This window comes from Chiloscyllium plagiosum, unplaced genomic scaffold (genome assembly GCF_037043375.1).
Source record: "Chiloscyllium plagiosum isolate Xiang-an unplaced genomic scaffold, Cpla_swu_hap1 HiC_scaffold_30, whole genome shotgun sequence".
In the NCBI taxonomy this organism is placed as follows: Eukaryota; Metazoa; Chordata; class Chondrichthyes; order Orectolobiformes; family Hemiscylliidae; genus Chiloscyllium; species Chiloscyllium plagiosum.
In genome coordinates this window covers 17241633-17269263 of record NW_028270168.1, presented here as the reverse complement: position 1 = coordinate 17269263, position 27631 = coordinate 17241633, and the positions used below count along the sequence as shown (strand labels likewise).

Sequence of the window (27631 nt, the reverse complement as noted above, 5' to 3'; positions counted from 1 at the left end):
ATGAGGGCATGAATAGGGTGAATAGCCAAGGTCGTTTTCTGAGGGTAGGGAAGTACAAAACTACAGGGCACAGGACAGGTGTAAGGTGAGAAAGTGAAAATTTAATAGGGACCTAAGGGGCAACCTTTTCCACACAAAAGGTGGTGTGTATGTGGAATGAGCTGTCAGAGGAAGTGATGGAGGCTGGTACAGTTACATTTAAAAGGCATCTGTATGGGTGCATGAATAGGAAGGGTTTAGATAGATATCGGACAAATACTGGCAAATGGGGAGCAGATTAGGTTAGGATATCTGGTCAGCATGGACGAGTTGGACCGAAGGGTCTGTTTTCATGTTGTACAAACAACTCTGTATAACAAATGATGTTTTGGCAATCATTTTCAGATGCACTGGTAGTAATTTTCCAAGAATCGTTAATTCTGGAATAGTTCCAGGGGGGTGGAATATTGCCAATATAACACACTTGTTCAAAAAAAAGGAGGGAAACAAGAAACAAATTGGCCATTTAGCTTAACATCTGTCATTGGCAAATTATAAAGGATGTAACAGAGCATTTAGAAGTATAAAATATAATTAGGCAGGGTGGGCATGGCTTCATGAAGGGGCAATCATACCTGACAGATGTATTGTAATTCTTCTGAGGTAACAAGTGGAAGAGATAAAGGGTAACAAACACACAAAATATTAGATAAATTCAGATCTGGCAACATCTTTGGAGAGTTAATGTTTTAAATCTGATATAATCCATCCTCAACTGAAAAGGGTTGGAAAGAGATTAAGGTGGAGCCTGGGAACAGATGATGTGGAGCCCACTCAGAAAGTCAAAGAGGTTGCTGATAGGCATGAAAGAAAGGTAGGGTTGTAAAATGGGTGTAAAATAAGATGTGAAAGAGTGAAAACAGTCCTCTTGCCTGAGAGCAATGTAAGCAAGACAAACCTGTGCAAGGGGGAAATGTAAGAAAAATGGGAGACACATGTCATGGGGTCAGATTCTGAAGTTATAGAGTTCATTATTGAGTCCTAAAGTCTGTAAAGAGCCTAAGCAGAAAATGAGATATTGATCAATGATCTTGTTTTTGAAAATTGTAGAAGATTTAGACAGAGATTAGCATGGGAGAATCACATCAAAATCAAAACATTAGCTGTTTCTCACTCCACAGATGCTGCCAGACCTGAGTTTCTTCAGCAATTTCTGTTTGTTTCAGATTCTCAGCATCCACAATATTTGCTTTTAATTTGAGCTAATCAGTTGTTGTAAATGTTTGGATTTCCAAAAGGTGTTAATAAGGTACTGCACATAAGACTTCCTAATAAGTTAAGAACTCATCATATTAGTATATTAGCATGGCTAGGGGATTGGCCAATTGATGAAAGACAGAGTTGGAGCAAAGAGGACATTTTCAGGATGGTACCCGATAACTAGTGGAAACCCACAGGATTCAGTTCTGTAATTTACAATATACATTCATGACTAGCTGAGGAAAGTGAATGCACTATTTCCAAGATTGGAGAAGACACAAAAATGGTGGGAAAGCAGTCTTGCAAATGATACAAAGAGTTACAGAACGATATAGACAGGTTAAGTGAATGGGCAGAAACTTGACATGGGATATAATGTAGGAAAATGTGATGTTATGCATTTTGGAAGAATGAAAGAGATTACCATTACTTAAATGGCAGAAAGCTGCAGCTCAGAGGGATTTGGGGAATCTTGTGTATGAATCACAAAAAAGCTAACATCCAATTTCAGTAGATGATTTGGAGGGCAAATGGTCTGTTGTCCTTTCATTGAAAGGGAATGAAGTATAAAAATAGGAAGTCTTGCCAAAACTATGCAGCAGCTAGTTATAATACACCTGGAGTCCTATGAACAGTTTTGGTCCTCATCCAAAGAATGATATACTGGCATTGAAGGCAGTCCAGAGAAGATTCACAAAGTCGATCCCGGGCATGGAAGAATTTTCTTATGAGGAGAAGTTGGGTAGGTTGTATTTGTACTTGTTAGGGTTTTGAGGATAAGAGGTGAGTTTACTGTTGCAAGACTCTTAGTGGGCTTGACAGTTTAGATGCAAACCTTTATTTCCCTCTGGGACAGTTTAGGACCAGAGGGCATAATCTCAGAATAAGGGGTCACCTATTTAAGACCTATGTAGAATATTTTCCCTCTTTTTTTTTTTTACTTGGAGGGGCATGTATGTTTGGAAGTATATTCAAGACTGTCATCAACAGATGTTTAATCAGGAAGGGAATAAAGGGTTTGGGGGCAAAGTAGAAATGAAGACGATCGATCAGCTGCGATTTAATTGAATGGCAGAACAGATTCGATGGACTAAATGGCCTACCTCTGCCCCACATCTTATAGTGTATTCTTAACCACATGCTGATGAATAGATTTTAGTGAGTATACTGTAGCAATTACTGTAGCCAGGTGGACCTCATAGAATGAATTCCCTGATTGGGGCTGTTAGTGGTTCAATCAAGGAGTTTTGGCTGGGAGGTATAAACAGGAATGTCAGAGATTCTGTTCACTCAGAACTGACTCTGAGGAAGCTGGATCAGTGTCAAGCACTCTCCATGTGTAAATAAAGAATGACTTGATACCAGCCTCTGTGGAGATTTTTCAGTGGTGATGAGATTGGGATTAATAAGGTAACCATGCAAAAGCAACTACTAGCTGAAGCCCAACTTGAGGTCAAATAGGCACTACAACTGGCTTTGTCATTAGAAAATGTGACCAGTGTCGCATGGGAGCTAGAGGGCACCCTAGTTAAAGTGGACACCCTCACCTGTCTCACTGAGCTTTCGAGCATCACTTGGATGTAGGCAATTGTAGTGTCTCTTGCAGGACATAACCTGAGCAGAGGGACCCCAGGTTGGCCCACAGCAAAACCCCACGACAAAGCTGAGCCTCAGTTAAATGGCTAAAAAGTTCTTCAGGATCCAGGCCAACAAGCCATTTTCGGTGCTGCTGGTATGCGGACCCGAGACAGCAAAGGAGTCCTGTGAGGCTTGACCTGGGTAAGAGAATTGATGGAAGAGTGCACATCCTGGAAAGTCTACCTACACGTGGGTTGGAACAACCAAATTGTTTAGCAACTTTCCATTCAGAATCATATAAAAATATTCTCCTCCTTGACCAGACCTAACCTGCCCATCGCCTATCCATTTTATCCTTCCCACTGATCAATCACAATAACCCTCCACCTGCATCTACCTATCACCATCCCATGTACCTATCCTCAGCCTGAATCCTCTATTTATTTCTCAGCTCCCTTCCTTCTCCCCAGCCCTGGTGAAGGGTCCCGATCCGACACGTCGACTTTCCTGCTCCTCTGATACTGCCTCATCTGCTGTTCCTTTTCCGGCTCCACTTTTTATCGACTCTGACTTCCAGCATCTATAGTCCTTACCATTTCCATATAAAATTCATGTCTGGTTAAGTGGCCACCCACTTCTCTTTGAAGTTGGGATTGGCACAGCTGTATCAGTGGTTGCAGAACCAGTCTTTAACAAGATTTGCTCTGGATAAAACCCTTAAATTTGCACAAGATCCTGGCCACACTGATAAAGTACAAAGAGAAACCCTTGCAGATTAATGATGTGGAAGTGCGAGTGTTGGACGCGGGTGGTCAAAGTTAAAAATCTTAGCATCAGATTATAATCCAACAGGTTTATTTGGAAATACAAGCTTTCGGAGTGCTGTTCCTTCGTAAGATAGTTAGCTGCCACTGTTACCACTGTTTGTTTGTATTAAGAGGCTCAGGCTCACTACTGGGGGAGAAATTGGTTGAGAAAGATTCGCCTAGATTGGCTCAACGTTTTTTGACTAGTAAATGACTGCCTAAGTGAAATTTTTCAGGAAGGGCTACAGAGTAAATGTTGGAAGGCCTGCCCAATGCCATTTGCCTTATGGGCAAAAGTAGTCCATCAAACCAGTGCAGTTTGCAGAATGGGCAGCACCGGTCATACTGATTGTGAAGCCTGATGTCTCAGTTTTCCTTTGTGGGGATTTTAACCAAATGATAAACTGCTTCTCGCAGCCGGATAAATCCCTTGCGTAGAGGACTTGTGTGCAAAACTGCAGGGGTTTGCTGTTTTCCAAGAAGCTAGACATGAGTCCCGCATACCTGCACTTGCAAATAGATGAGGCCCAGTAGTACACCACATTAATACCTATATTAATGTACAAAACTGCTATTTGGGATATCATCAGCCTGTGCCCTTTTCCAGCAGATGATGGAGAACATTTTTTGAGGGCAATCCCAGGGTGCCATTTATCCAAATGATGTGCTAATAACCAAGAAGACTTATAAAGAGCACTTGGAAAACTTGGACATAGTGCTTAAATGTTTCTCGCAGGCAAGTGTATGCCACACAAGGGAAATGAGTTCCACGTGACCTAAGTGATCTGTTTGGGCTACAGAGTCAACAAAACCCAGTTACACCCATTGGAAGATAAACTGAAGGCAATCAAAAGTGCCCAGGCTCCCACATCTGTTCCAGAGCCAGGTCTTTCCTTTGGTTGGTTAATTGTTATGGGAAAATCATACCTGGCTTCCATCATGGCATCCTTACACCTGCTATTGAAAATGTGTCAGTGTTGGAAATGATCATGTAGACAAGAAGTAGCTTTTCTGGAAGTGAAAAAGCAGCTATCGCCAGCTGAGGAGTTGGCCTAGTATGATCGCAAGCAAGAGGTGGTGCCGACATGTAATACCTTCCTGTTTGGTATCGAGGTAGTGTTGCCTCGTCAGAGAGGAATATCCGATAGCACATGCTTACTGGACCATGGCTGGTGCTACGCGCGCACACGCACACACGCCATGGTATCGGGCCACGAACCCCTGCCAGGGCTACGTAAAGACGGAAGGCTGTGCCGCCTATAGCGTCTGGTTCAATGCAACAATGGGCCCTTGTTCTCAGTGCTTACAAGTACAAGTTAGAATGCTTCCAGGAGGCCAAGTGGCAAATGCGGATGCCTTGAGATGCCTCTCCCTGGCTACTCCACCAGTGGTACTTCCTCTGGAAGAGTCCATTCTGGTTTTTAAACTTTATGGACACACTTCCAGTCACCGCTGACAATATCTGACTCTGGGCATAAGAAGATCCTGTCCTAGCAAAAATAAAACAGCTGGTGCTAATGGGGGAAATGGAAGGGCGAACACGATCAGGATGGAAACCTATCTGGACCTGGTGAGACCAGATCACTGTAGAGGATTTAAGGAGGGAAGGATGTAGTGATTGGAACCAGAGCCAGGTGGATCTTATTGAGCCAAAATAGAGTTAACGTCTCAAGTCCACTGACCCTTCTTCAGAACTCAATGTTATTCATGTTTTCTGCCGGACTTGCTGAGTGTCTCTAGCAATTTCTGGTTCGATAAGGAAAACGTGTTGCAACAATCAATTGTATTGAAGTTAGTTTAAAAGATATTGCAGGCATCTCTATTTAGTCCCTGTGAATTGATACTGGAACTTTAGAGATATCCACTGTGGGATATTGGCCAGTCTAAGCTGGGGAAAAAATGTTTTAAGTTTCTTGGGATCAAAATATTCGTGGCCTAATTTTGAGGCACACCTCTGTTTTAAATGTTTGAGTTGAGCAAAATGGAAATTCTGTGCAAATACAATTGAATAGATAATTAAATAGTTACATCTCTGATCAGTAACATGTTGTACAATGTGAAAGTGAATGTTGAGTAAATTTTAAAGATCCTAATGGGTGTTCACTTTCACTTCTAAAATATTGAATCAGCAAACTAGTGTGGAGGAAATAAATTCCAGATAGCTGCAAATCCATTCAACATTGTGCATTCTTCGCATTTTTAACACAGAAATTTATTGGAATCTATAATTACAGATAGTGACTGAACACCGAGAATTTTCACCTGATTAGAAGGGATTTGTAGATCATAGCTGACAAATTTCAATTCATTTTTTGATAGTGATTAAAGCCATGGCCATGTGAATGGCCGTGGATTTGGTTTTATGGATTTCCAGAAGGCACTTGCCAAAATCCCTCATGAGAAATGAATAGCCAAAGTTAAATTACATGGAATTGAAGGCACATTATTGACACAATTAGGAAATTGCCTGCAGCAAGAAACAAAGTAGGAATAATAGACAGGTACTCTCTTAGTAGGATGGATGTGATTCAGTCATGTTTCATGAGATCTCCAGTGGGGCCTCAACATATGGAACATTTTGCAATTGTGCTGTCTTATCTACCGATAAAGTAAAACCCTATTTTAAAAGAAATTCAACACAAATATAAGGTAATATGACATGACATGACAGTACCATTTATTAAGAGTTAATAAGACTGAAAATAAATTCCCCAAACTCAAAATGTAACCCCCAAGAAATTCTCAGAAGGAGCCCTTTTTGACCTTCTGAGCCCATATTTTATTGTGCACAGCTTGTATCAGCATTTGCATTGATCAGAAGCAAGAATTTCCCACCAGTCATTATTGATGTTGAGCGTTTTTATGTCTCTTTTTTTGACAGCATCCATGAATATGAGGTTTTGTCACCTTGGTGATTTCTTGGCATTGGCAACCTCCATGTATGCCATTTCACTGAGGAAGCAGCACTCTTCTGTCCTGTGCATGTGCCAAGCCAACAAAGCCACCTTTTCTTGATTAAAGCTTGCATGCTTGTCATGTACGTCCCTGAAAGGGCCACTTCGTTGGTAATTTTTGACTTTCCATGTGATATTGAGGATGCCTGGGATCTCCAGTGGAAAATAATCTGTCTTTTCATGAAGAATTCAGTGCATACATTGGAAAGTCAATTTTTTAAATTTTAGCTGATTAGCAACATAGATATCGAAAAACAAAAAACTGGCCCAGAGGACCAAGATGTTAAGACCAGTATCCTCAGTGGATTGCTGGATGGCAGTGTGGCCTGGACAACTCTGCCATCAGGGGCAGAAAAGGCACAAAACTTTCATGTCCGGTATCTTCAATACATGCTTGCATAATGTAGACTGTAATTCTTTATGCCCTCACATTACCCATTGCCAAGCATAATTGTTGTATCAGTAACTTCTGTTTTAATTTCCCAGCATTTCTCTTCCATTTTACAAATAGATTAACCTATTTATTGGTGAATTAGCTCATAGTTTGAGTTGTACTGGTTGAAAGAGGCCCTTGAAGTAGTGGAACAAGATTATTGCAAATGCTTTGGAAAGACAATTCAAGCAAATATTAATTTGATATTAACCAATAGATCTTAGAACTGAGTGTGCACAAATGTTATGTTTATAAAACACAGTGACCAGAAAAGATTAATGCATTTAATGCAGTGTTTTAAAGCCAACATGAATTTGGCTCCTATGCTGACATGATGGAAAACTTGGCCCACATTCAGAGATAAAGATATTGAGCTCCAAAGACGCTTGAAAGATGTTTGATTCTTGAATGTATAAATGATGCGCCTACTGACTAATTCGATCATCTCATTAAATTGTAATAAGAACCAAACTGAACTTTCCAGAATGCTTTTAAAGAAATATTCCTGTAGAGAGGGGAGAAGCAGGAGCCAAATCATTGTCGTCAGCCCCAAACATTCCAGGCCACTCCTGGAAAACCAAGTGATCCAAATATCCTTCCTGGAGGCACGATGATTGCAGGCAATTCACACAGAAAAGTCTGTATTAGATGGGCTAAGGGATGCTTTCTGCAAATTACCACACCCTCTCCCATTTGAGATGATGTCACGAAAGTAGTGAACATTCATCCATGGTGTGATTTTCATTGCTTACACCCTTGAAGAATCTGGCATTCTTGAACACATGAGACAGTTTGGAATTTGCAGTAGCAAGTGTCCATTCAACAGTGAGAAATTCCAACATAGTAATTTCTACTATAAGGCAGTATTTTTTTTATTATGCAATTAATATAAATTTAATATTAATGTAGGATTATATTACTTTGTTCCAAATATCACCTGTTCCATTGCTCCGTGTGTAATGTTGGAGCAGAACTCGAAGAAGCATTTCATTGAATCTAGTGTTCTTCAGATCCTGTTCCTTCGCAGTCCTATCAGTGATTATTATACATGGAAAATGAACATAATGTTAAAAAAATAATTTTAAGTAACCAGGTCCAATTTGTTTTTGTTTGTGGGTTGCATTTTGGAAACTCAGTATACTGAGATTTTTTATAATTAATTAACTCAAATGATCAATTCAAAGTTAAAAGATGTAGCAATATATGTATATTAGATTAGATTGCTTACAGTGTGGAAACAGGCCCTTCGGCCCAACAAGTCCGCACTGACCCTCCGAAGAGCAACCCACCCTGACCCATTCCCCTACATTTTACCCTTTCACCCAACACAATGGGCAATTTAGCATAGTCAATTCACCTAAATTGCACATTTTTGAACTGTGGAAGGAAACCGGAGCACCCGGAGGAAACCCACGCAGACACTGAGAGAATGTGCAAATTCCACAGACAGTTGCCTGAAGTGGGAATTGAACCCGGGTCTCTGTGAGGCAGCAGTGCTAAGCACTGCGCCACTGTGCCGCCCATTCTCTTTCGTATTTGTGTCTTTACTTATTGACAGAAGGAAGTACTAAAAATGCAAATACACAAAGTAAGGTTACTATGTGACTGCATCAAATAATAAAGGATTTAGTGACAATAGTTAAGGAGCTCTGAATGCCAGAAAGTAGTTCTCAGTTGCTGCCAATGTTACCAAAATTATCGTCCACCGTCTCCAGTTGCTTACAACAGGGTAATACTGATCCAGTTCTTGCTATGTATGTTTATAAATATGTTGCTTCTCTAGCATGCATCTCATCCTCTTTGTAGCTTTACCAGCATAAGACTTTGTTGGAGGTATGTCTGCTGCTGCTATTCTGCATAACATCTTAAGCCAGGGTTGGCCAACTGGTTGATGCGAATAGAACGAGTGAAGCATACATTTTATTTATAATACTTTTATATTAGGTAGGGCATATGCATCCAAGAACATTCCATATAAAAGATTAGCATGTAAAATTAGTGTGCTTGGCATTGGGGGAGCTATACTAGGGAACTGTCTGCCAGACACAAAACAAAGACCAAAACTGAAAACAAAAAGTGCTGGAGATCACAGCGGAACTGGCAGCATCCATAGAGAAAGAGAGCAAACTAACGCTTAGAGTATAGATGACTCTTCTTCAGAGCACTGAGTAATCTAGACTCTAAACGTTAGCTTGCTCTGTCTCCAAAGACAAGGAATAAATGGGTAATTTTCCAAGTGATGCCACAAGGATTGATGCTTAGATGCAGCTTTCACGGTATTAAGTTTAGATAAGGAACTAAATGTAATTTTTCGAAATTTGCAGATGACACGAAGCTGGGAGGGTATTTTTAAGGAGGATGCAGAGATACCTCAGTGTGATTTTAACACCATAAAGTAGACAAATGCATGGCAGATGAAGTATAATGTGAATAAATGTTAGGTTATCTACTTTGGCTGAATCAGGAGAAAGTGAGGTCTGCAGATGCTGGAGATCAAAGTTGAAACTTTATTGCTGGAACAGCACAGCAGGTCAGGCAGCATCCAGGGAACAGGAGATTCGACGTTTCGGGCACAGGCCCTGAAGAGTCCTGAAGAAGGGCCTGTGCCCAAAACGTCGAATCTCCTGTTCCCTGGATGCTGCCTGACCTGCTGTGCTGTTCCAGCAATAAAGTTTCAACTTTGGCTGAAACAAAACAGGAAGGAGGATTGTTTTCTGAATGCATCTCCCCCTTTCCCAATCTATTGCCAATGTGACTTGGGTGTCCTCGACCAGTCACTGAAAGTAAGCATGCAGATCAAGAAAATAAATAGTATGTTGGCCTTTGTAACAAGAGGATTAGAATATAGGAGCAGGGATGTCAGGCTGCAATTGTACAAGGCCTTCATGCAGTTTGATGTCCATATCTGAGTATTCCTGGCAAAACTGACATATGAAAAGAGACTGGTTCAGTTAGGGCTATGTTTACTGGAGTTTAAAAGAATGGGGAGTGTGTTGGCGTTGGTAGTTATATCTCATAGAAATCTATAAAATTCTAACAGGGTAAACACAGGAGTGATGTGTCTCAGTCTAAGGGTATGAAGTAATCCATGTAGGACTGAGACAAAGAGAAATTTCTTCACCCAGAGAGTGGTGAGCTTATGGAAAACAGTTGAGGCTAAAACAGGGAGGATAGGTAGGAACAGGGTGCTGAGTTGGATGATCATCCATGATCATGTTGAATGGTGGAGCAGGCTTGAAGGGCTGAATGGTTTACTCCTGCTTTTATTTTCTATGTTTCTATGTATTCCTAGAGAATGTTTACTTGGTAGCTTTTGCAAATTGTGAAAATATTTAAAAATCACACAACACCAGTTTATAATCCAACAGGTTAATTGGAAGCACAGTAGCTTTCGGAGCACGCTTCTTCAGGTGACAGTGGAGGACACAATTCTAAGGCACAGAATTTATAGCAAAAATTTACAGTAACTGAAATTATACATTGAAAAATACCTTGATTGTCTGTTGAGCCTTTCATCTGTTCGAATACCATGATAGTTTCACTTCTTTCATGTGTAAATCACAAAACCTTTTTTAAAAGTTGCATTCTCAAGTTAGCTGTAACAATAGGCGTTAGCTAGACAATATGTTGAAGGTATTCTCTGTCTATGCCATGATGTTTAGATCGATTCTATTCTAAAAAGTGAGAAAACAGAGTTTTCCATGAATCCATGCAGTGTTTGAGCAAAGTATAATGTAACTCTGCAAGTACAAATTCACCCCACAACATATATGTGTGCATGTGGATCTTTGTCTGTCTGTCTGTCTGTCTGTGTGTGTGTGTCTGGGGTGGGGGGTTGGGAGTGTGTGTGTCTGTCTGTCTGTCTGTCGTGGTTTGGGGAGGTGTGTATAAAGGCACTCAGTTCCTAATTAAGGATACGCACATAGAGTAAGTGTTGAAAACCAAAGCAAACTCTCATTCACGCCCCCAATTCCACTGCAGTCTTCTCCCAACAACCTCTGTTACCCTCCACCCCCAATATACACACAAGCACAGAAATCACTTTAGATTTGGATTGAGATGTTGGTTCCCAGTATTGTTTCTGGCAGTAACCACAGTCTTTAGCCTGTGGTACTGCTGAGCATAGATTGCTGCTGTTTGGAGTGGTCTCAGCTCCCAGAAGCCTGATTTTCTTAAGTGCTCAGGCAGAAAATACGGCACATCTTCCTTCTAAGAGCCTGTGCAGGTATCTTGATACTTCTTCAGACATCGTATGAGAGACCTAGAAGATATCACCCAGTTGTTGAATATAGAGGATCAGTAGAAGCAGTTTGAGACATTATGTAGGATGTATTTATTTATTATAGATATTTTCCAATTAGATGTTATTTACAGCCTCAGGAACAGGTGGGACTTGAATCTGGGACTCCTGGCTCATGTATTTATTGTATACTATAAACTTTTGCACATTTTTGCACCTTGCAGAATGGAGAAGTGTCTGTCTTTGAGGTAACCATACGTTTTGTTGGCGGGCTGCTGTCAGCATATTACCTAACGGGCGATGAGGTGAGACATCACATTTCTTGATTCCGATAAATGCAGCATCTTGGGAAAGAATTTTGTTAACATAAATTGTGCAAGGAAAGATATGTAACTATGAAATTGGTGCAGGTTTAATGGCTTAATTCATTAACGCAGGCAAAAAACCCTGTAAACATGCTCCGGGATTAGTTAATGAGATCTGCCACTGTCAAGGCAGTTCCACCAAACAGTTCATGTTATGATTCATTCTCAAATAATTCTATTCAAATGTAATGCCCTTCCATATCTTATTATCCTTTTGTAAACGCTTCCTGTCTATCTAATGTTGAATTGTTTCTGCCTCAGCCACGAGCCATTGGAAGCAAATTCCATAACCATAACCAACTCTGGAGAAGCTTCTCGCTTGCTCGCTCGCGCTCCCCCTCTCGCGCTCCCCCTCTCGCGCTCCCCCTCTCGCGCTCCCCCTCTCGCGCTCCCCCTCTCGCGCTCCCCCTCTCGCGCTCCCCCTCTCGCGCTCGCCCTCTCGCGCTCGCCCTCTCGCGCTCGCCCTCTCGCGCTCGCCCTCTCGCGCTCGCCCTCTCCCTAAATGTTGTATCTATGGCCAGTTATCTAGACCTAACTGGTACTAGTGTATCTGGAATATCACCGTTCTGCACGTTATTTATAGCATTATGCATGTTACTGTCACCAGATGAAGATTCAGAGGCTTGTATCTTTACCCACAGCATCCATGATGTATTTGGATGTTCGCTTCATCTTGCCTTCATTTCCGCAGGCAAAATGGTGAAAGAACAAGTAGCATAAATTAAATGTCTAGAAATGAGAAGAAGTGTCAATTGTCAATGGATTGCTATTGCACAAAAGTGAGTTTGAATGGGTTATTTGGTGCAACTATTAGATTAGCGCACTTCAAATCTGCAAAAAGAAGCCTTATTAATTTCAAGAGTTAATGGCTTTGTAGCTGCCTTCATACAGCTCTTCACATCCCATGTTCTGGAAGGACTCCATCCCATTCTCCCAGTTCCTTCGCCTACATCACGTCTGTTCAGATGATGCCACCTTCCAAAACAGTGCTGCTGACATAGCTTCCTCATTTCATAACTGTGGTTTTCTGCCCATTGTGGTTTACAGGACACTCAACCACATCTGACTACCATCTGTGCTTCTGCCCTTGTCCCTTCCTATCATCCACAACAGCATTATCTGGTCCCTTTTGTCCTCCCTTTTCATCCCACTCACCTTCACATTCAAAGGATCATTTTCTCCCATTTCAGCCAACTCCAGCAGAACGCCACCATCAAATGCATCTTCCTCTTATTCCCCCTGCCTGAATTTAGCAGGGATCATTCCCTTCGGGGCATCTTAGTCCATTCATCAACCACCAACACCAACCCCCTTTCCATGGCACTTTCCCATGTAACTGCAGAAGGTGCAACACCTGCCCCTTCACCACCTTGATGCACTCGCCATCCAAGGGCCTAAAAAGTCTTTTCAGTTGAAGCAGCATTTCACCTGTACCTCCTGCAATCTTGTGTATTGAATTTGCTACACCCAATGTGGCCTACTCTACATTGGAGAAACCAAACACAGACTGAGTGACCACTTTGCAGAACACCTGTGATCTGTGCACAAGCAGGACCCTGACCTTCCCATAGCCAGTCATTTTAACATAGCGTCCAGCTTGCATACCTATTTATCTGTCCTTGGCATGCTGTAATGTTCCAGTGAATCACAGCGCAAACAGGAAGAACAACAAGTCATCTTCAGACTAACAGCTTACAGCCTTCTGGACTTAATGTTGAGTTCAACATCTTCAAATTGTGAACCAATTCCCATTCCTTCCCTTTTAGCTTTACTTGTCACATTCTCTGTCACCGTGTTCTCTCTCTCTCTCTTCTCTTTCCCCCACCCTCCACCCCAGAGGGACTGTCTATCCTTTCAAGTCTGGCAGTTAGACACACCATGGTTCTGCTAATCTTGCATTCTGATCCCAGCCTGAACCATCAACATCTTTTCTCCCTCAGCACTCTACACTCCAACCACACCACTCAAGTATGTCATAAGTGTTGGCCCCTCCACACTGCACTTCAGCTCTGATGAGGAATCACCTTGACTTGAAACATTAGTTTGCTGTCTCTGCATTGATGTTACCTTACTCACTGTGATCTCCAGCATATATTGTTTTCAGTATGCGTTATTGTGTTCTCTACGTTGCAGTTATTCAAGATGAAAGCAATTGAATTGGGAGAGAAGCTATTACCGGCATTTAACACCCCAACAGGCATCCCCTGGGCCTTAATAAACCTCCGTAGGTAAGATGTTCTAATTAGTTTTAATTGTTAGGTGAATTGTACATATCAGAATAATAAGTAACACCATTGCATCAGCCTGTAAAGACTTCTTAACATTTATATTTTGAAACTAATAGTAAAAGTAGAATTGGTTGATGATGACACATCACTTGCTACTATTCAAGCAAAAGAAATAAGTGGGCCTATTGCATTACATTCCGACCATTCATACCAAATGTACAGGTGTTGCTGGGATTGCTTTTGCATTCTCTAGCAAAGACAGGATCAAAATATTTCTTGGTTACATCTGCCATTTCCTTATTACCTACCATTAACACATAATTTTTACTCTGTGGAGGAACAACCCTAATTTTACTTCTTCTTCCTTTTTAGCTACATATATAGAAGCTCTTGCTATCTGTTTTTACATTTCAAGCTAGCTTCCTCTTATATTATAGTGTGTGTCCTCAGTAACATTTTGGTCATGCTCTGTGGTTCTTTATATTCTGACCAGTAATCTGATTCCACTCAGCGTTTCCTTAATTTGGATGCTTTTTTTAAACTTTATTTTTAACCATGGAAGACTCACCTCTTGTCTCCCTAATGCCAGTCCATCTACAAAGCACAGGTTAGGAGTGTGATGGACTACTCTGGACTTGTCTAGCAACCTTCAGCAACACTCAAGAAGCTCAACATCATTTAGGTCAAAGCAATCCATATGATTCACTATCTTCAATATTCACTATCTACACAGAGATGCAACGGATGTACCATCTATAAGCTGCACTACAGCAATTCACCAAACTCTTTAGGCAGCACCTTCCAAACCCTTGATTTCTACCAGCTGAAAGGGCAAGAGCAGTAGATGAACAGGAACATCATTTCCTGCAAGTCGTGCTCCATGTCTCTCAATATCCTGACTTGGCACTGTGTCACCATTCCTTCAAATTTGCTAAGCCAAATTCTTGGAATTTTTTCCAAATAGCACTGGGTGTCTTTTTATCAGAAGGACTACAGCAGTTTCATCTTTTCCGGTATAATTAGGTAGGATTAATAAATACTGGCCCACACCTTTATGAACAAATTAAATACAAAAGTACTTAGACTGCAATAAGAAGAAAGCTTCAATAAACAGATACAGCCAAGTCAGCAGAGTGAGTAACTTTAAACTAGACACACAGTGACCTTTCTCTGAGGTTTGAGAATCTGTAAGTTTGTTGAGGGTTAAATGGGTGAATATTTATTTCTGATATTTGTCACAAAAGTATTTGAAATAGTTCTTATATAGAGTAAAGTAGATTTTTCCTTTTGTGTGTAATAAGCTTTGATATTGTCATGTTAAAAGTTCATTGGCAGTCCCTTGTGAATTTGATCAGTGACTGACCACCATGATTGACTTAGTCTATCAAGCCAGGTTTCATTCTGGGATCTGATTTTTCCAAAATTATCATCAGCTGGGATCATAATATAAGTCTTTCATTCTCTTTATATATAGCTCTTTATATTAGAGAACATTAACATCTCTAATATAGTTAATGTTTTATTGTGCTTCTAGAATTTTTAAATTTAAAGATTAGATTCCCTACAGTGTGGAAACAGGCCCTTCGACCCAACCAATCCACACCGACCCTCTGAAGAGTAACCCACCCAGACCCATTTCCCTCCGACTAATGCACCTAACACTATGGGCAATTTAGCATGGCCAATTCACCTGACCTGCACATCTTTGGACTGTGGGAGGAAACCGGAGCACTCGGAGGAAACCCACGCAGACACTGGGAGAATGTGCAAACTCCACTCAGACAGTCGCCTGAGGCTGGAATCGAACCTGGGACCCTGGTGCTGTGAGGCAGCAGTGCTAACCACTGAGCCACCGTGCCGCCCTTTGCTAATTCTTGTTCTGGTTGCTGTCTATGCAAGTGCTGCTTGTGGTGTTTGTGATCCTGCTAGCAAAGAAGAAAGATCAATAACCCCATTGAAAATAAAGTTACTTGTTTTTAACTGACTTAAGACCATAAGACATAGGAGCGGAAGTAAGGCCATTCGGCCCATCGAGTCCACTCCGCCATTCAATCATGGCTGATGGGCATTTCAACTCCACTTACCCACATTCTCCCCGTAGCCTTTAATTCCTTGTGACATCAAGAATTTATCAATTTCTGCCTTGAAGACATTTAGCGTCCCAGCCTCCACTGCACTCTGCGGCAATGAATTCCACAAGCCCACCACTCAGATTCTGTTCAAGAATCTGAATGTTGTGATCTGGTAGATTTGTTCAGGTGGGTGCCTATTGCTAATGTTTTGTGCTGGCACAAGTTGAATCACAACTTCTTCCTAAATGGTGACGTTGAAACTCTGGTATATATGTTTTACAGTGGAGTTGGTCGGAACTGGGGCTGGGCCTCAGGAGGAAGTAGCATTCTGGCAGAGTTTGGCACTTTACACCTAGAGTTCGTGCACCTGAGTGAGGTGTCAGGCGATCCAAAGTTTGCTGAAAAGGTAAATAATGCCAAACTGGCAATCATAGGTCTTCAAAATTGATGGATTTTATTGCTGAGTTTGTAATTCAAATTCCGATTCTACTGTATATATCTAAACATGTTTTCAACACCAATATTCTGGAGATGGAGGTTGGAGTTTTCCACCTCTACATTCACCAACTCTGAAGTTTACTGCCTATTCACTTTAATGGCTAGGAAATCTCAGGCTCTGGAGAAGTTAAAATTTAATGTCCAGCTGGTATTTCTAAATGCATTTTTTAAATTGAAAGTTGTGATGGTGTTTTTCTCCATGTAGTTTTGCTTTCAAGCAGCTATTGTTGCTTAGCCAAAAATGTTCCAAATGCAACCTTTATGCAAAGCAAGATTTTGAAGGACATGATGGGTTACAAATATGTGATGTACTACAGAGGTACTCCAGACATTTTTAAGGAATTATATTATCCCCTTTTTCCCTACTGATGACAGTTCTATTGAAGGCATTCTATTAAAGATGGCAACCTGCCTCTTTTCAAACTTTAAGTTTAAGACCCCTAGCTACCCCCTGAAATTGACTTAATTGAAAAATTTGAGAAGCTGGACTGTGATGGTTGGAAATCAATGATAATTTCAAGCATAATGCGTAAATGTGTAGGATCTTCATGTTGTCACGCAACCCACATGTTCAGTAATTGAAATAATGGCAGGTGATCTCAGATCTTAAAGATATCAGGAACATCATTAAGATGTCCAATATCACTGCTGCTATGGTGTAATACAGTAGAAGCTAATTAGTACAGATTAAAAGGAGTGCATGGACAGAGATCTTGAGTGAAACTTCACAAATTTTTGTTGGCTGTTTAAAAAAGGTTTTATAACTAGAGGCATAGATTACAAAGCAAGGAAATTATGCTGCTTTTCCAGGTAATTTTTTCAGTTATTTGAGGGTTCCTGAACCTTGATTTATGCCATAATATTACTTGGGCACAGCAAGGAGACAATTACTTGAGGGTGGTTGTACTGTGGTTTATGTTGTGATTTTACCATGGGGGTATAAGGAAATGGTAAGTTTCAAGGATACCTCAACCTGAACTGGGATTAGACACTGTACCCTCATAATAATTCTCAATTTGTAATAATTGTCTATTGAGCTAACTATGGTCCTGAAATTATGCCAAACCTACTGAGTAGGTCCCTGCCAGACTATCTTGTCAATTCTAGGCATGCATTTTAATGAGAAAAATGCCCATTTCTGTCATGTATTAGGTGACTTCAGGATGCATGAAAGCACTTCACAGCCGGTGGAGTACTTTTGAAGCCAGCAAAAACAGATTGCTAGAGTAACTCCGAGAAAACAGAGTTTCAGCATTTCAAGTTCTGAAGAATGATCACAGAACTCAATGTTAACTTTGTTTTCTGTCCATAGATGCTGCCAACCCTGCAGAATTTCTTCAGCAAATTCTTTTTGTTTCAGATTTCCAGCATCCACAGTTCTGTGTTTTATTTTGAAGTATAGTCACTGCTGTAATGTAATAGGCCTTGAACTTGCAATTTTCTGACTCAACTGGGCCACAACTGCTATAACAAAATGCTTCCTAAAATACAATGAGACTGTTACCAGGGATGAGATGTTGAGTTATGTGGAGAGACAAATGAACTAGAATTATTCTCCTTGGGATACAGAGTTTTTCAGGCAGATTTGATTCAACTCGTGAAGACGTTTGATGGAGTAAATAAGGAAAAATTGTTCCCAGAAGTGTCAATTACCAGAGAACATGAGATGAAAGTAATTAGCAAGAAACCTAGAGGCAGCATGAGGAGGAAACATGCAGTAAGGTGTGACCCAGAATGCACTGCCTGAAATTCAATCACAGATTCAATAATAACTTTCAAAGAGAAATTTAGTAATTTCCATGGTTATGAGGAAGAACTAAGGGTGGAAGTTGGATAACTTGTTCACAGAGCGAGCATAGGAATGAACTGAATGTTCCCCTTGTGTGTTGTGACATTCTATTGTTCTATGCCAAACTCTATCAATTCTGTACTTCTCTTGTAATATCCACCTTGACTGATGATAGGAATTGATTTGTGGCTGCTTACATCTTGTGTCATAAGAATTAAGTACAGTCAGCACTATATAATGGCCACTAACAAAGTAGTACAGACACGATTGTGATTGTAGCACCTCATAGTAATTGTCACTTTGAAGTACATATTTTATAACAGTATCTCTTTGGTAAGGCTCTTTATATGATCGTGTTTATATAGTCTGTGAATAGGTAAAATATTTAGTGAGGTCCATCATCCCTTCAGTGCTCCCTGACACATTTTTGCTCTATCCTGTACAGCTTTTCTTTGTTTGTCATCATAATGGCACATGGAGATATTAGCAAATTTAATGGCATACTTGTTGAGAAGCTCTGACTGTGAGAGTGTGAAGGGTGAAAATTTCCCGGTGGTGTCTCATCAGAAGCACTGAGAAGCAAATCCAGGTGTGTGTGTAGGGAGGATGCCAAAATAACCACTGCAAAAAGATTTCCCAACTGCAAAAATTGCCTTTGCAGGTCTCTGCACTGTGAGTTTAGAGAAGATTTGTAGATCAGGTTGTAAGTTTGCTTGCTGAGCTGGTAGAATTGTTCTGAGATGTTTTGTCACCATGCGAGGTAACATCATCAGTGAGCCTCTGATGAAGTGCTCATGTCCTGTCCTGCTTGGTATTTATGTGTCTTTGCTGTGTTGTGGTAGGTGACATCACTTCTGGTTCTTTTTCTGAGAGGTTGGTAAATGAGATCCAAATCGATAGGTTTGTTAATGGAGTTCCGGTTTGAATGCCAGGTCTTTAGGAATTCCTGTGCGTGTCTTTGTCTTTGTTTAGCCTGTCCCAGGATGGATGTATTGTCCCAGTCAAACTGGTGTCTCTCTTCATCTGTGTGTATGGATACTAGTGATGGTTGGTGCTCATGTATCCTGGTGGCTAGTTTCCTGCCTGTCTGTCCAATGTAATGTTTGTTGCAGTCCTTGCAGGGTATTTTGTATATGATGTTTGTCCTGCTGGTTTTTGGTATAGGATCCTTTAAATTCATCAGGAGCTGTTGCAGTGTGGTGATAGGTTTGTGGACTACCATGATGCCTATGGGCCAGAGTGGTTTGGTCGTCATCTTTGAAATGTCTTTCATGTATGGCATGGTGGCTAGAATCTCTGGGCATGTTGTCGTCTTGTTTAGGTCTGTTGCGTAGGAATCGGCAGACTGCGCATTTCGGGTACCCGTTCCCAAATACGTTATATAGGTGTTTTTCCTCGGCTGCTCATAGTTCCTGGGAGCTGCAGGGTGTTATGGTTCGTTTAAATAATGCCCTGATGCAGCTCAATTTGTGGGTGTTGGGATGATTTGCTCCTGTAGTTGAGTATTTGGTCAGTGTGTGGCTTTCCTATGGACGCTGGTCTGCATTTCTCCATAGGCTTTTTGTTCTACTGTTACATCAAGGAAGGGGAGTCTTGTTCTCCTCCTCTTTGGTTAACTTTATACTAGTAAGGATATTGTTTATACATTTGTGGCTTTCTTCTAATTTGTTGCGGTTCACAAATACGAACGAGAAATTTCGCGCCAAAAACCTGTGTACACGAACGCGACTGACCATGACCAAGTACGGTAGAACAAGCCCTGAACATTAAACAACAGTGGACCAAGACAAAGAAAGACTAGCCCTACAGGAAAAACTGACCGAGCTCACGCATAGCAGCAACACAGACAATTCAGAGACTTGGATAAAGAACTTGTCGTATCGACCACACTCAGACATGGAGACTCACACACAGACTGTTCTAGTATGAGGGATGAATTTACTTCAACCACAGGGACGCAGACAAAAAGGACTTCCTAGCAGCACTAGAATCCACCCTGAAAGACTTAAGAAGAAATCCAGCACGCCATCAGTCAGACAGTAGCACCTATACCTTTTAAGAGAGTTAAAAGCTAGCAGTGACAGCACCAAGTCTTAAATTAGATTAGATTAGATTACGTACAGTATGGAAACAGGCCCTTCGGCCCAATAAGTCCACACCGCCCCGCTGAAGCGCAACCCACCCATTCCCCTACATTTACCCCTTATCTGACACTACGGACAATTTAGCATGGCCAATTCACCTGACCTGCACATCTTTGGACTGTGGGAGGAAACCAGAGCACCCGGAGAAAACCCACGCAGACACTGGGAGAACGTGCAAACTCCACACAGCGGGAATTGAACCTGGGTCTCTGGCGCTGTGAGGCAGCAGTGCTAACCACTGTGCCACCATGCCGCCCACCAAATCTTCTCCACCTATTGGGGTAGCTGGTTGCCTGGAAATGATAAAAAATAATTTGAATTAGGCCAATCAGTTTAAATTATATCCCGAAAAGTACCAATTTCCAATCAAGTTTGAATTGAGTATATTGACAATCTTAAACGCCAGTAACATAATCCGATGTTCTGAGGTACAGGACCAAGGAAAAATTGAACATTTGGAGGAGAACTACCTTTTCAATCTAACTTGTGAAGCAGAAATCCCTAAGAAGAAAAGAAGACACAGGAAGATCCAAATAGAAGAACCAAAAGCTGCCTTGCTTTGAGATAAGAAGTGTTGTTTTGCAAATTTTAATTGGGAGTTTTATCGGGCTAGTATTATAGAAGGGAACGTAAAAGATGGGTTCGAGTACGGATTTGTGAATAGTTGTTAGTCAATTATTCTATGTTATACTTTAAGGAATAAAGTTGTAAATTTACATAGTTCTTGGCCATTCAAATTTTCAGATTACTGCACGGGATAAATTACTGCACCTGTGTTGCTGGTTTTAAATTTAGCAGGAGGGTTTATCCTGACAGTAACGTGACCCACTTCAACTTTGATGACAAGACCTACAAACAAATCAATGGGATCCCAATATCATGACTCTTAGCAGATGCAGTTATGCAGAGTTTAGGGTGAACAGCCCTTCCCATGATCCAGCCCAAGCTTTGGGTCTGCTATGTGGATGACACCTTTGTCATCATGAAACGCAACAAATTAGAACAAACCCACAAATGTGAACAATACTGGTATAAAGTTCACCAAAGAGGAAGAGAGTCCCCTTCCTAGATGTCACTGTAGAACGAAAAGCCAATGGAGAGCTGCAGACCAGCGTTTTCAGGAAAGCCACACACACTGACCAAATACTCAACTACCGGAGCAATCATCCCAACACCCACAAACTGAGCTGCATCAGGACATCATTTAAACAAACACGCTGCAGTACCCAGGAACTACGAGCAGCAAGGAAAAACATCTGTACAATGTATTCGGGAACAATGGGTACCCAATATGTGCAGTTTCCTACACGATTCCTACACAAACCTAAACAAGAAGACGCAACACGCCCAGAAACTCTAGCCATCCTGCCATACATTAAAGACATTTCAAAGATGACGACCAGACTAGTCTACAACCTACCACCACACTGAAACAGCCCCTGATGAATTTAAAGGACCCCATACCAACAACCAGTAGAACAAATGTCACATACAAAATACCCTGCAAGGACTGCAACAAACATTACATTAGACAGACAGGCAGGAAACTAGCCACCAGGATACATGAGCACCAACCATCACTAGTATCCATACACACAGATGAAGAGGGACACCAGTTTGACTGGGACAATACATCCATCCTGGGACAGGCTAAACAAAGACACGCACGGGAATTCCTAAAGGCCTGGCATTCAAATCAGAATTCCATTAACAAACCTATCGATTTGGATCTCATTTACCAACCTCTCAGAAAAAGAACCAGAAGTGATATCACCTACCACAACACAGCAGAGACACATAAATACCAAGTGGGACAGAATACCAGTGCTTCATTGGAGGCTCACTAATGTTACCTAGCATGGTGACAAAATGTTTGAGAACACATCTACCAGCCCGGTGAGCAAACTTACAACCTGACTGTCTGCACTTTTCAGGTTCCAGATGGTTTTGGAAGCAATGTTATGATTTTCAGTCTAACTCGACTTTAGCACTTTGCAAAGATTAACCAAGAAACTGGTGTCACTGGCTCTTATTATAATTTGAGTATTATAATTTATGGCTCACTCTCAATTTGGTAGACCACTTGCAGGGAAGGGAAAGTAGTACAAAATATACTTTAGAACTGATTTTGGGCAAAAAAAGTGGTGAAAACAGCTTCTGTTCTATTGGGCTGCCAAAAGAGGTTATGACACGGAACTTCTATCTCACTGTTTAAGCATAGAAATTTACTTCATGGATTTTAAATAATTGCAGTTCCATGCTAAGTCAGTGATCAAGTAAAAAGGAATTTCACATAATGTATTAAATTGTCCCTTGCAGTGAGTTGTACTGTTGGTAAGTGAGCAAATGTTCAAGCTAGTTTGTGCATAACAAGACATCCCATACAGCAAGAAATTGAATAATCTATTTTTCAGATGTGTTGACTGAGTGAAAAATATGGGTCAAGATAATTTTGACCTGCCTTTTCCTTTTTTAAATATTTATCCCAGGATCTTTAATGAATGATGCTCATTCTGTTGGTAAATGTGGATTTAAGTAAATTTGGAAAGTTTGTGCAGAATTTGAGATGTTGTATTAAAGATCTGCTAGGTCTAATTCTTATTGTAAAGCTAATAAAATAATCATTAAATTAATTTATAGTGTTAAATCAGATATCGAAAGGTACATGGAGTACTGTTTACAATTTGGTCCCTTTGAGGAAGGATATAATTGCATTTTAAGCTGTTCAGAGAAGGTGCACTGATTTAATTCAAAGATGAAAGGCTCACCTTATGAGGAGAGATTGAGCAGTTTCGGCCTAGACTTATCCAAGTTTAGAAAGATGAGAGCAGATCTAATTCAGATCTACAAGATGCTAAAGGGGATTGACAAAGTAGACAGAGAGCAGATGATTCTCTCTGTGGGACAGTCCAGAATGAGATGTCATAGTTTTTGGTGAAAGGATAGCAGATTTAAAGCACAGATGAGTAATTAATTAACTGAAAGGGTCTTCAATCTGTGGAATTCGCTGCTCCAGAGGGCAGTACTTCCCCAGAACACTGCATAAGTTTAAGGAGGAGATAGATTTTTAATTTGTCATGGATTAAGAGTCGTGTGCAGGAAAATGGAATTGAACTGAGATGAGATCAACCATGACTATATTAACTGGTGGGACAGGCTGGAAGGGCTAAGTTGCCTATTTGTGCTCCTAATTCTTATGTACATAAATTAAAGAGTCAGTGGCGAACCTTTGAAGTGGAATCTCTGTAACAAAGTGAAGGTATCATGGTGGCACAGTGGTTCACACTGCTGTCTCACAGTGCCAGGGACCCAGATTCAATTCCAGCCTTGGGTGACAGTGTAGAGTTTGCATGTTCTCCCTATGTCAGTGTGGGTTTCTGCTGGGTGCTGCCATTTCCTCCCATGTTCCAAAGATGTGCAGGTTAGGTGGATTAGCCATGCTAAATTGCCCCATTGTGTTCAGGAATGTGCAAGCTAGGTGGATTAGCTGTGGTAAATGCAAGGTTATGGGATAGAGTGACGGTCTGGGTGGGGTGCTGTTTGGAGTGTTGGTGCTTACTTGATGGGCTGAATGGCCGCTTTTTACACAGTATGGATTCTATGATTTAATGAAATATGGTGACCAGTTTATTCTCAGCAAAGTTCCAGAAACTGCAGAGATAAATTCCGAGATACTTTGTTATTATTCGTTACCACGGTATGAAAATTGGATATAAGAAAACAAAGTGAGATCCCAGTTTGTTTTTGAAAGAATTCAGGAATGTTCTACCTGAGAAGGCAAACTAGATACATAGCTAATTTCTGATGCAAAAGACTGAGAGCTTAAGTTATGTAGTTTAGCAGACATTTTTTAGGTGTTCTACAGCCAACCAAAACGTGAAAATGGGGTCTGAGGCATGTGTATACATTTTCAATGGAAAGTACACAGGAGATCTTGTTAACAAAGGGTGTGTAATAGAATAGAATCCCTACAGTGGGAAAACAAGCCCTTCGACCCAACATGTCCATGCCAACCCTCTAAAGATTAACCCACCCAGATCCATTCCCCGACATTTTTACCTCTGACTACTGCACCTAACCTACACATCCCTGAGCCCCACGGGTAATTTCCCACAGCCAATTCACCTAACCTGCATATCTTTTGGATTGTGGCAGGAAACCCATGGGGGACAATGTGCAAACTCCAAACCGACAATTGCCTGAGGCTGGAATCGAGCCCAGGACCATGGCGATGTGAGTCAGCCGTGCTTACGACTGAGCTACCGTGCCGCCCCAGGCATACTCAGCAGGCTGGTGGCATGCAGAGCAGCAAAATAATAATGCAAATCAGTTGCAGCACTGATTTGAATCCAGTGTTGCCATTTTGGAAGACCACACTGCAGGCATTGCCCTGCCTTAATCTCATGTAGTTTAATGTCTTGAAAACACGCTTCTGGAAATGTAAACAATACTACTTGGTTTACATCACACTATGTGATGGAAGGACACCCCTCATGTATTTCATTGTACATCTAGCCTCATTTATCTCATTCCCTTTTGTCAGAGACAGTTAGGAGGTGTGAGTATCAGATGAGTCTGTTCTCATATAACATGTATGCATATGCGGGATGCCATTGAGTGAACATACATTGCCTTGTCTGGCCCTTATCTGAGCACAACCATATTCATCAATATAAAGGGGTTTTGCTTCCTTAATGAGTAGCTGTACATCTACAGTAGAATAAATAAGAGTAACTGTTTCAAAGGCTAAAGGATCGATAACCAGGGGCACAGATTTATGGTGACTGGGAAAAAGACTAGGGAAAATTAGGAAAATAATTTTTACACGAGTGGGAAGGATTTGAAGCCACATAGGATAGTGTCAACAGATTCAGTAGTAGTTTTCAAAAGGAAATTGGATAGATATTTGAAGGATACTTACAGGGATAATAGTAAAGACCGAGGACTGGGACTAACTGGATTACACTTCAAAAGAGCCAGTGTGCATTCAGTGAAGCAAATCGGCACCCCCTATTTTATACCTCTTTTCGGATCTTTTCCTTGTCCTAACTTTGAGAAACTATTCGTGTGTTGTGCTTGACACATCAGTGCCACCAAATCTCTGTTGTATAAACATGACTTTGTGCTCTTCGTGTTGACACGTTGCAACACCTCAATGTTTACGCTGGAACATAACGCCAGAGCTTCACCAGAGGCTCACTGATAATGTTACCCAGTATGGTGACGAAACATCTGAAACCAAACCCTCCATCTCAGTGAGCAAACTCACATCCAGAACCTCAACCTGAGCTACAAATCTTTTCAAAACTCACTAACCATGGGTGCAACACGCTAAAACTAGCTGGAAGATGGGAAACCAAAGCCATCCGACAGAGCGCCACCCATGAACAGCTGTACTTCCGCATGAATGCCTAAGGAAACCGGTACTACCGAAATGAATTAAATACAAACTTCCCACTTGCCAAAAAAACGCAGAACCAAACGGCTGTAGAATGCTTAGAGAAATGATTTAACAATGCCCACAACTGATTCTGTAAATACAAGCAGGAAATTTCGCACCAAAAAAACTTCAGTCACTAACATGGCAAGCCATGAATGGACAGACACAGTACAACAAACCATAGGTATTGGACATTGGCAAACACAGAACACAAAAAAACTAGACTTGCAGAAAAAATTAGACAAACTTACACAAGAATAACACAGAAGCCTGGATAAAAAACTTATCAGACTGACCCCTAATAGACACCGAAAAAACTGTCTTAGTAAGAGGATTAAATTACAACTTCAGAGATGTGAACAAAGAGGATTTCTTAGCAGCATTAGAAGCAACACTGAAAGACAATGAACTCAGAGGAAATCCAGCAAACCATCAGACAGACAATTGCACCAACATTTAGCAGGGAAAAGGAAGGAAACACACTCAACACATAAGAAAGGAAAGCACTAGAAGGACCCATAAGATGACAAAACATTGTAATCCTACCTGCAGACAAAGGATGCTTGACAGTCATTTTAAACAAATCAGACTACTACGAGAAAGCAAACACACTGCTTGCAGATACTGACCCTTACCAACAGGTGACGATAGACCCAACCCCAGAACTAGAAAACCGAATCACAACCTTACAAAACTTAAGAAATTGGGAGAATTAAACACTATCGACTTCGAGAAAATGAAACCAGATGGATCCAACATACCAAGCTTCTATGGACTACCCAAAATTCACAAGCCAGGAGCCCCCCTTCGACCCATAGTCTCGCTACCTGGAACACTAACGTACAGGGTGTAGGTTTGCTCGCTGAGCTGTAGGTTTGATATCCAGACATTTCATTACCTGGCTAGGTAACATCATCAGTGGCGACCTCCAAGTGAAGCGAAGCTGTTGTCTCCTGCTTTCTATTTATATCTTTCTCCTGGATGGGATTCCTGGGGTTTGTGGTGATGTCATTTCTTTTCGTTTTCTGAGGGGTTGATAGATGGCATCTAGATCTATGTGTTTGTTTATGGCGTTGTGGTTGGAGTGCCAGGCCTCTAGGAATTCTCTGGCATGTCTTTGCAAATTTTATCCTTACTGGCATAAAATTAACAAAAGAACAACAAACTGCCATTCCTAAATGTCACAGTAGAGCGAACACTCAGTGAGGAACTTCATACCATATCTACCGGAAACCAACACATACGGATCAAATACTAAACTACAGAAGCAATTATCCTAACAAATGAAGCTGCACTTGGATATCATTTCAATGAGCCACCACACAGTGCAGCACCAAGGAACTATGAAGAGCAGAAGAAAATCACCTATACAGCATTTTCAAGAAGAACGGGTACCCAATAAACATAGTCTGCCCATTTCTCAGCAATAAACCCAAACAAGCAGACAAAACACACCCAGAAACCCTAGCCACTTTACCCTACATCAAAGACATCTCAGAAATGACTGCCAGACTACTCAGACCTCTTGGCATCATGGCAGCCTACAAACCCACCAACATATTTAAACAGAAGCTAATGAACTTCAAAGACCCATACAGACAACAAGCAAAATGAACGTCATTTACAAAAATCATGCAAGGACTGTAACAAACACTACATGGAGAGACAGGCAGAAAACTAGCCACCAGGGTACATGAACATCAACTAGCCACAAAAAGACATGATCCACTGTCACTAGTATCCTTACATACAGACGAGGAAGGACTTTTTACTGGGTCAACACATCCATCCTAGGGCAAACTAGACAGAGGCATGCATGAGAATTCATAGAAGTTTGGCATTTCA

General features: G+C 41.1%; 1 protein-coding gene across 1 annotated transcript in view; it reads left to right on the top strand.

Annotated features, from left to right (window-relative positions):
* LOC122563562 (mannosyl-oligosaccharide 1,2-alpha-mannosidase IA) overlaps positions 1–27631 on the top strand; it is a 143940-nt gene that overhangs the window by 49378 nt on the left and 66931 nt on the right. The window contains exons 4-6 of the mRNA XM_043717453.2: positions 11475–11555; positions 13749–13843; positions 16198–16321. Coding sequence (XP_043573388.1) covers positions 11475–11555; positions 13749–13843; positions 16198–16321 — 300 coding nt within the window. The remainder of the gene's footprint in view (positions 1–11474; positions 11556–13748; positions 13844–16197; positions 16322–27631) is intronic.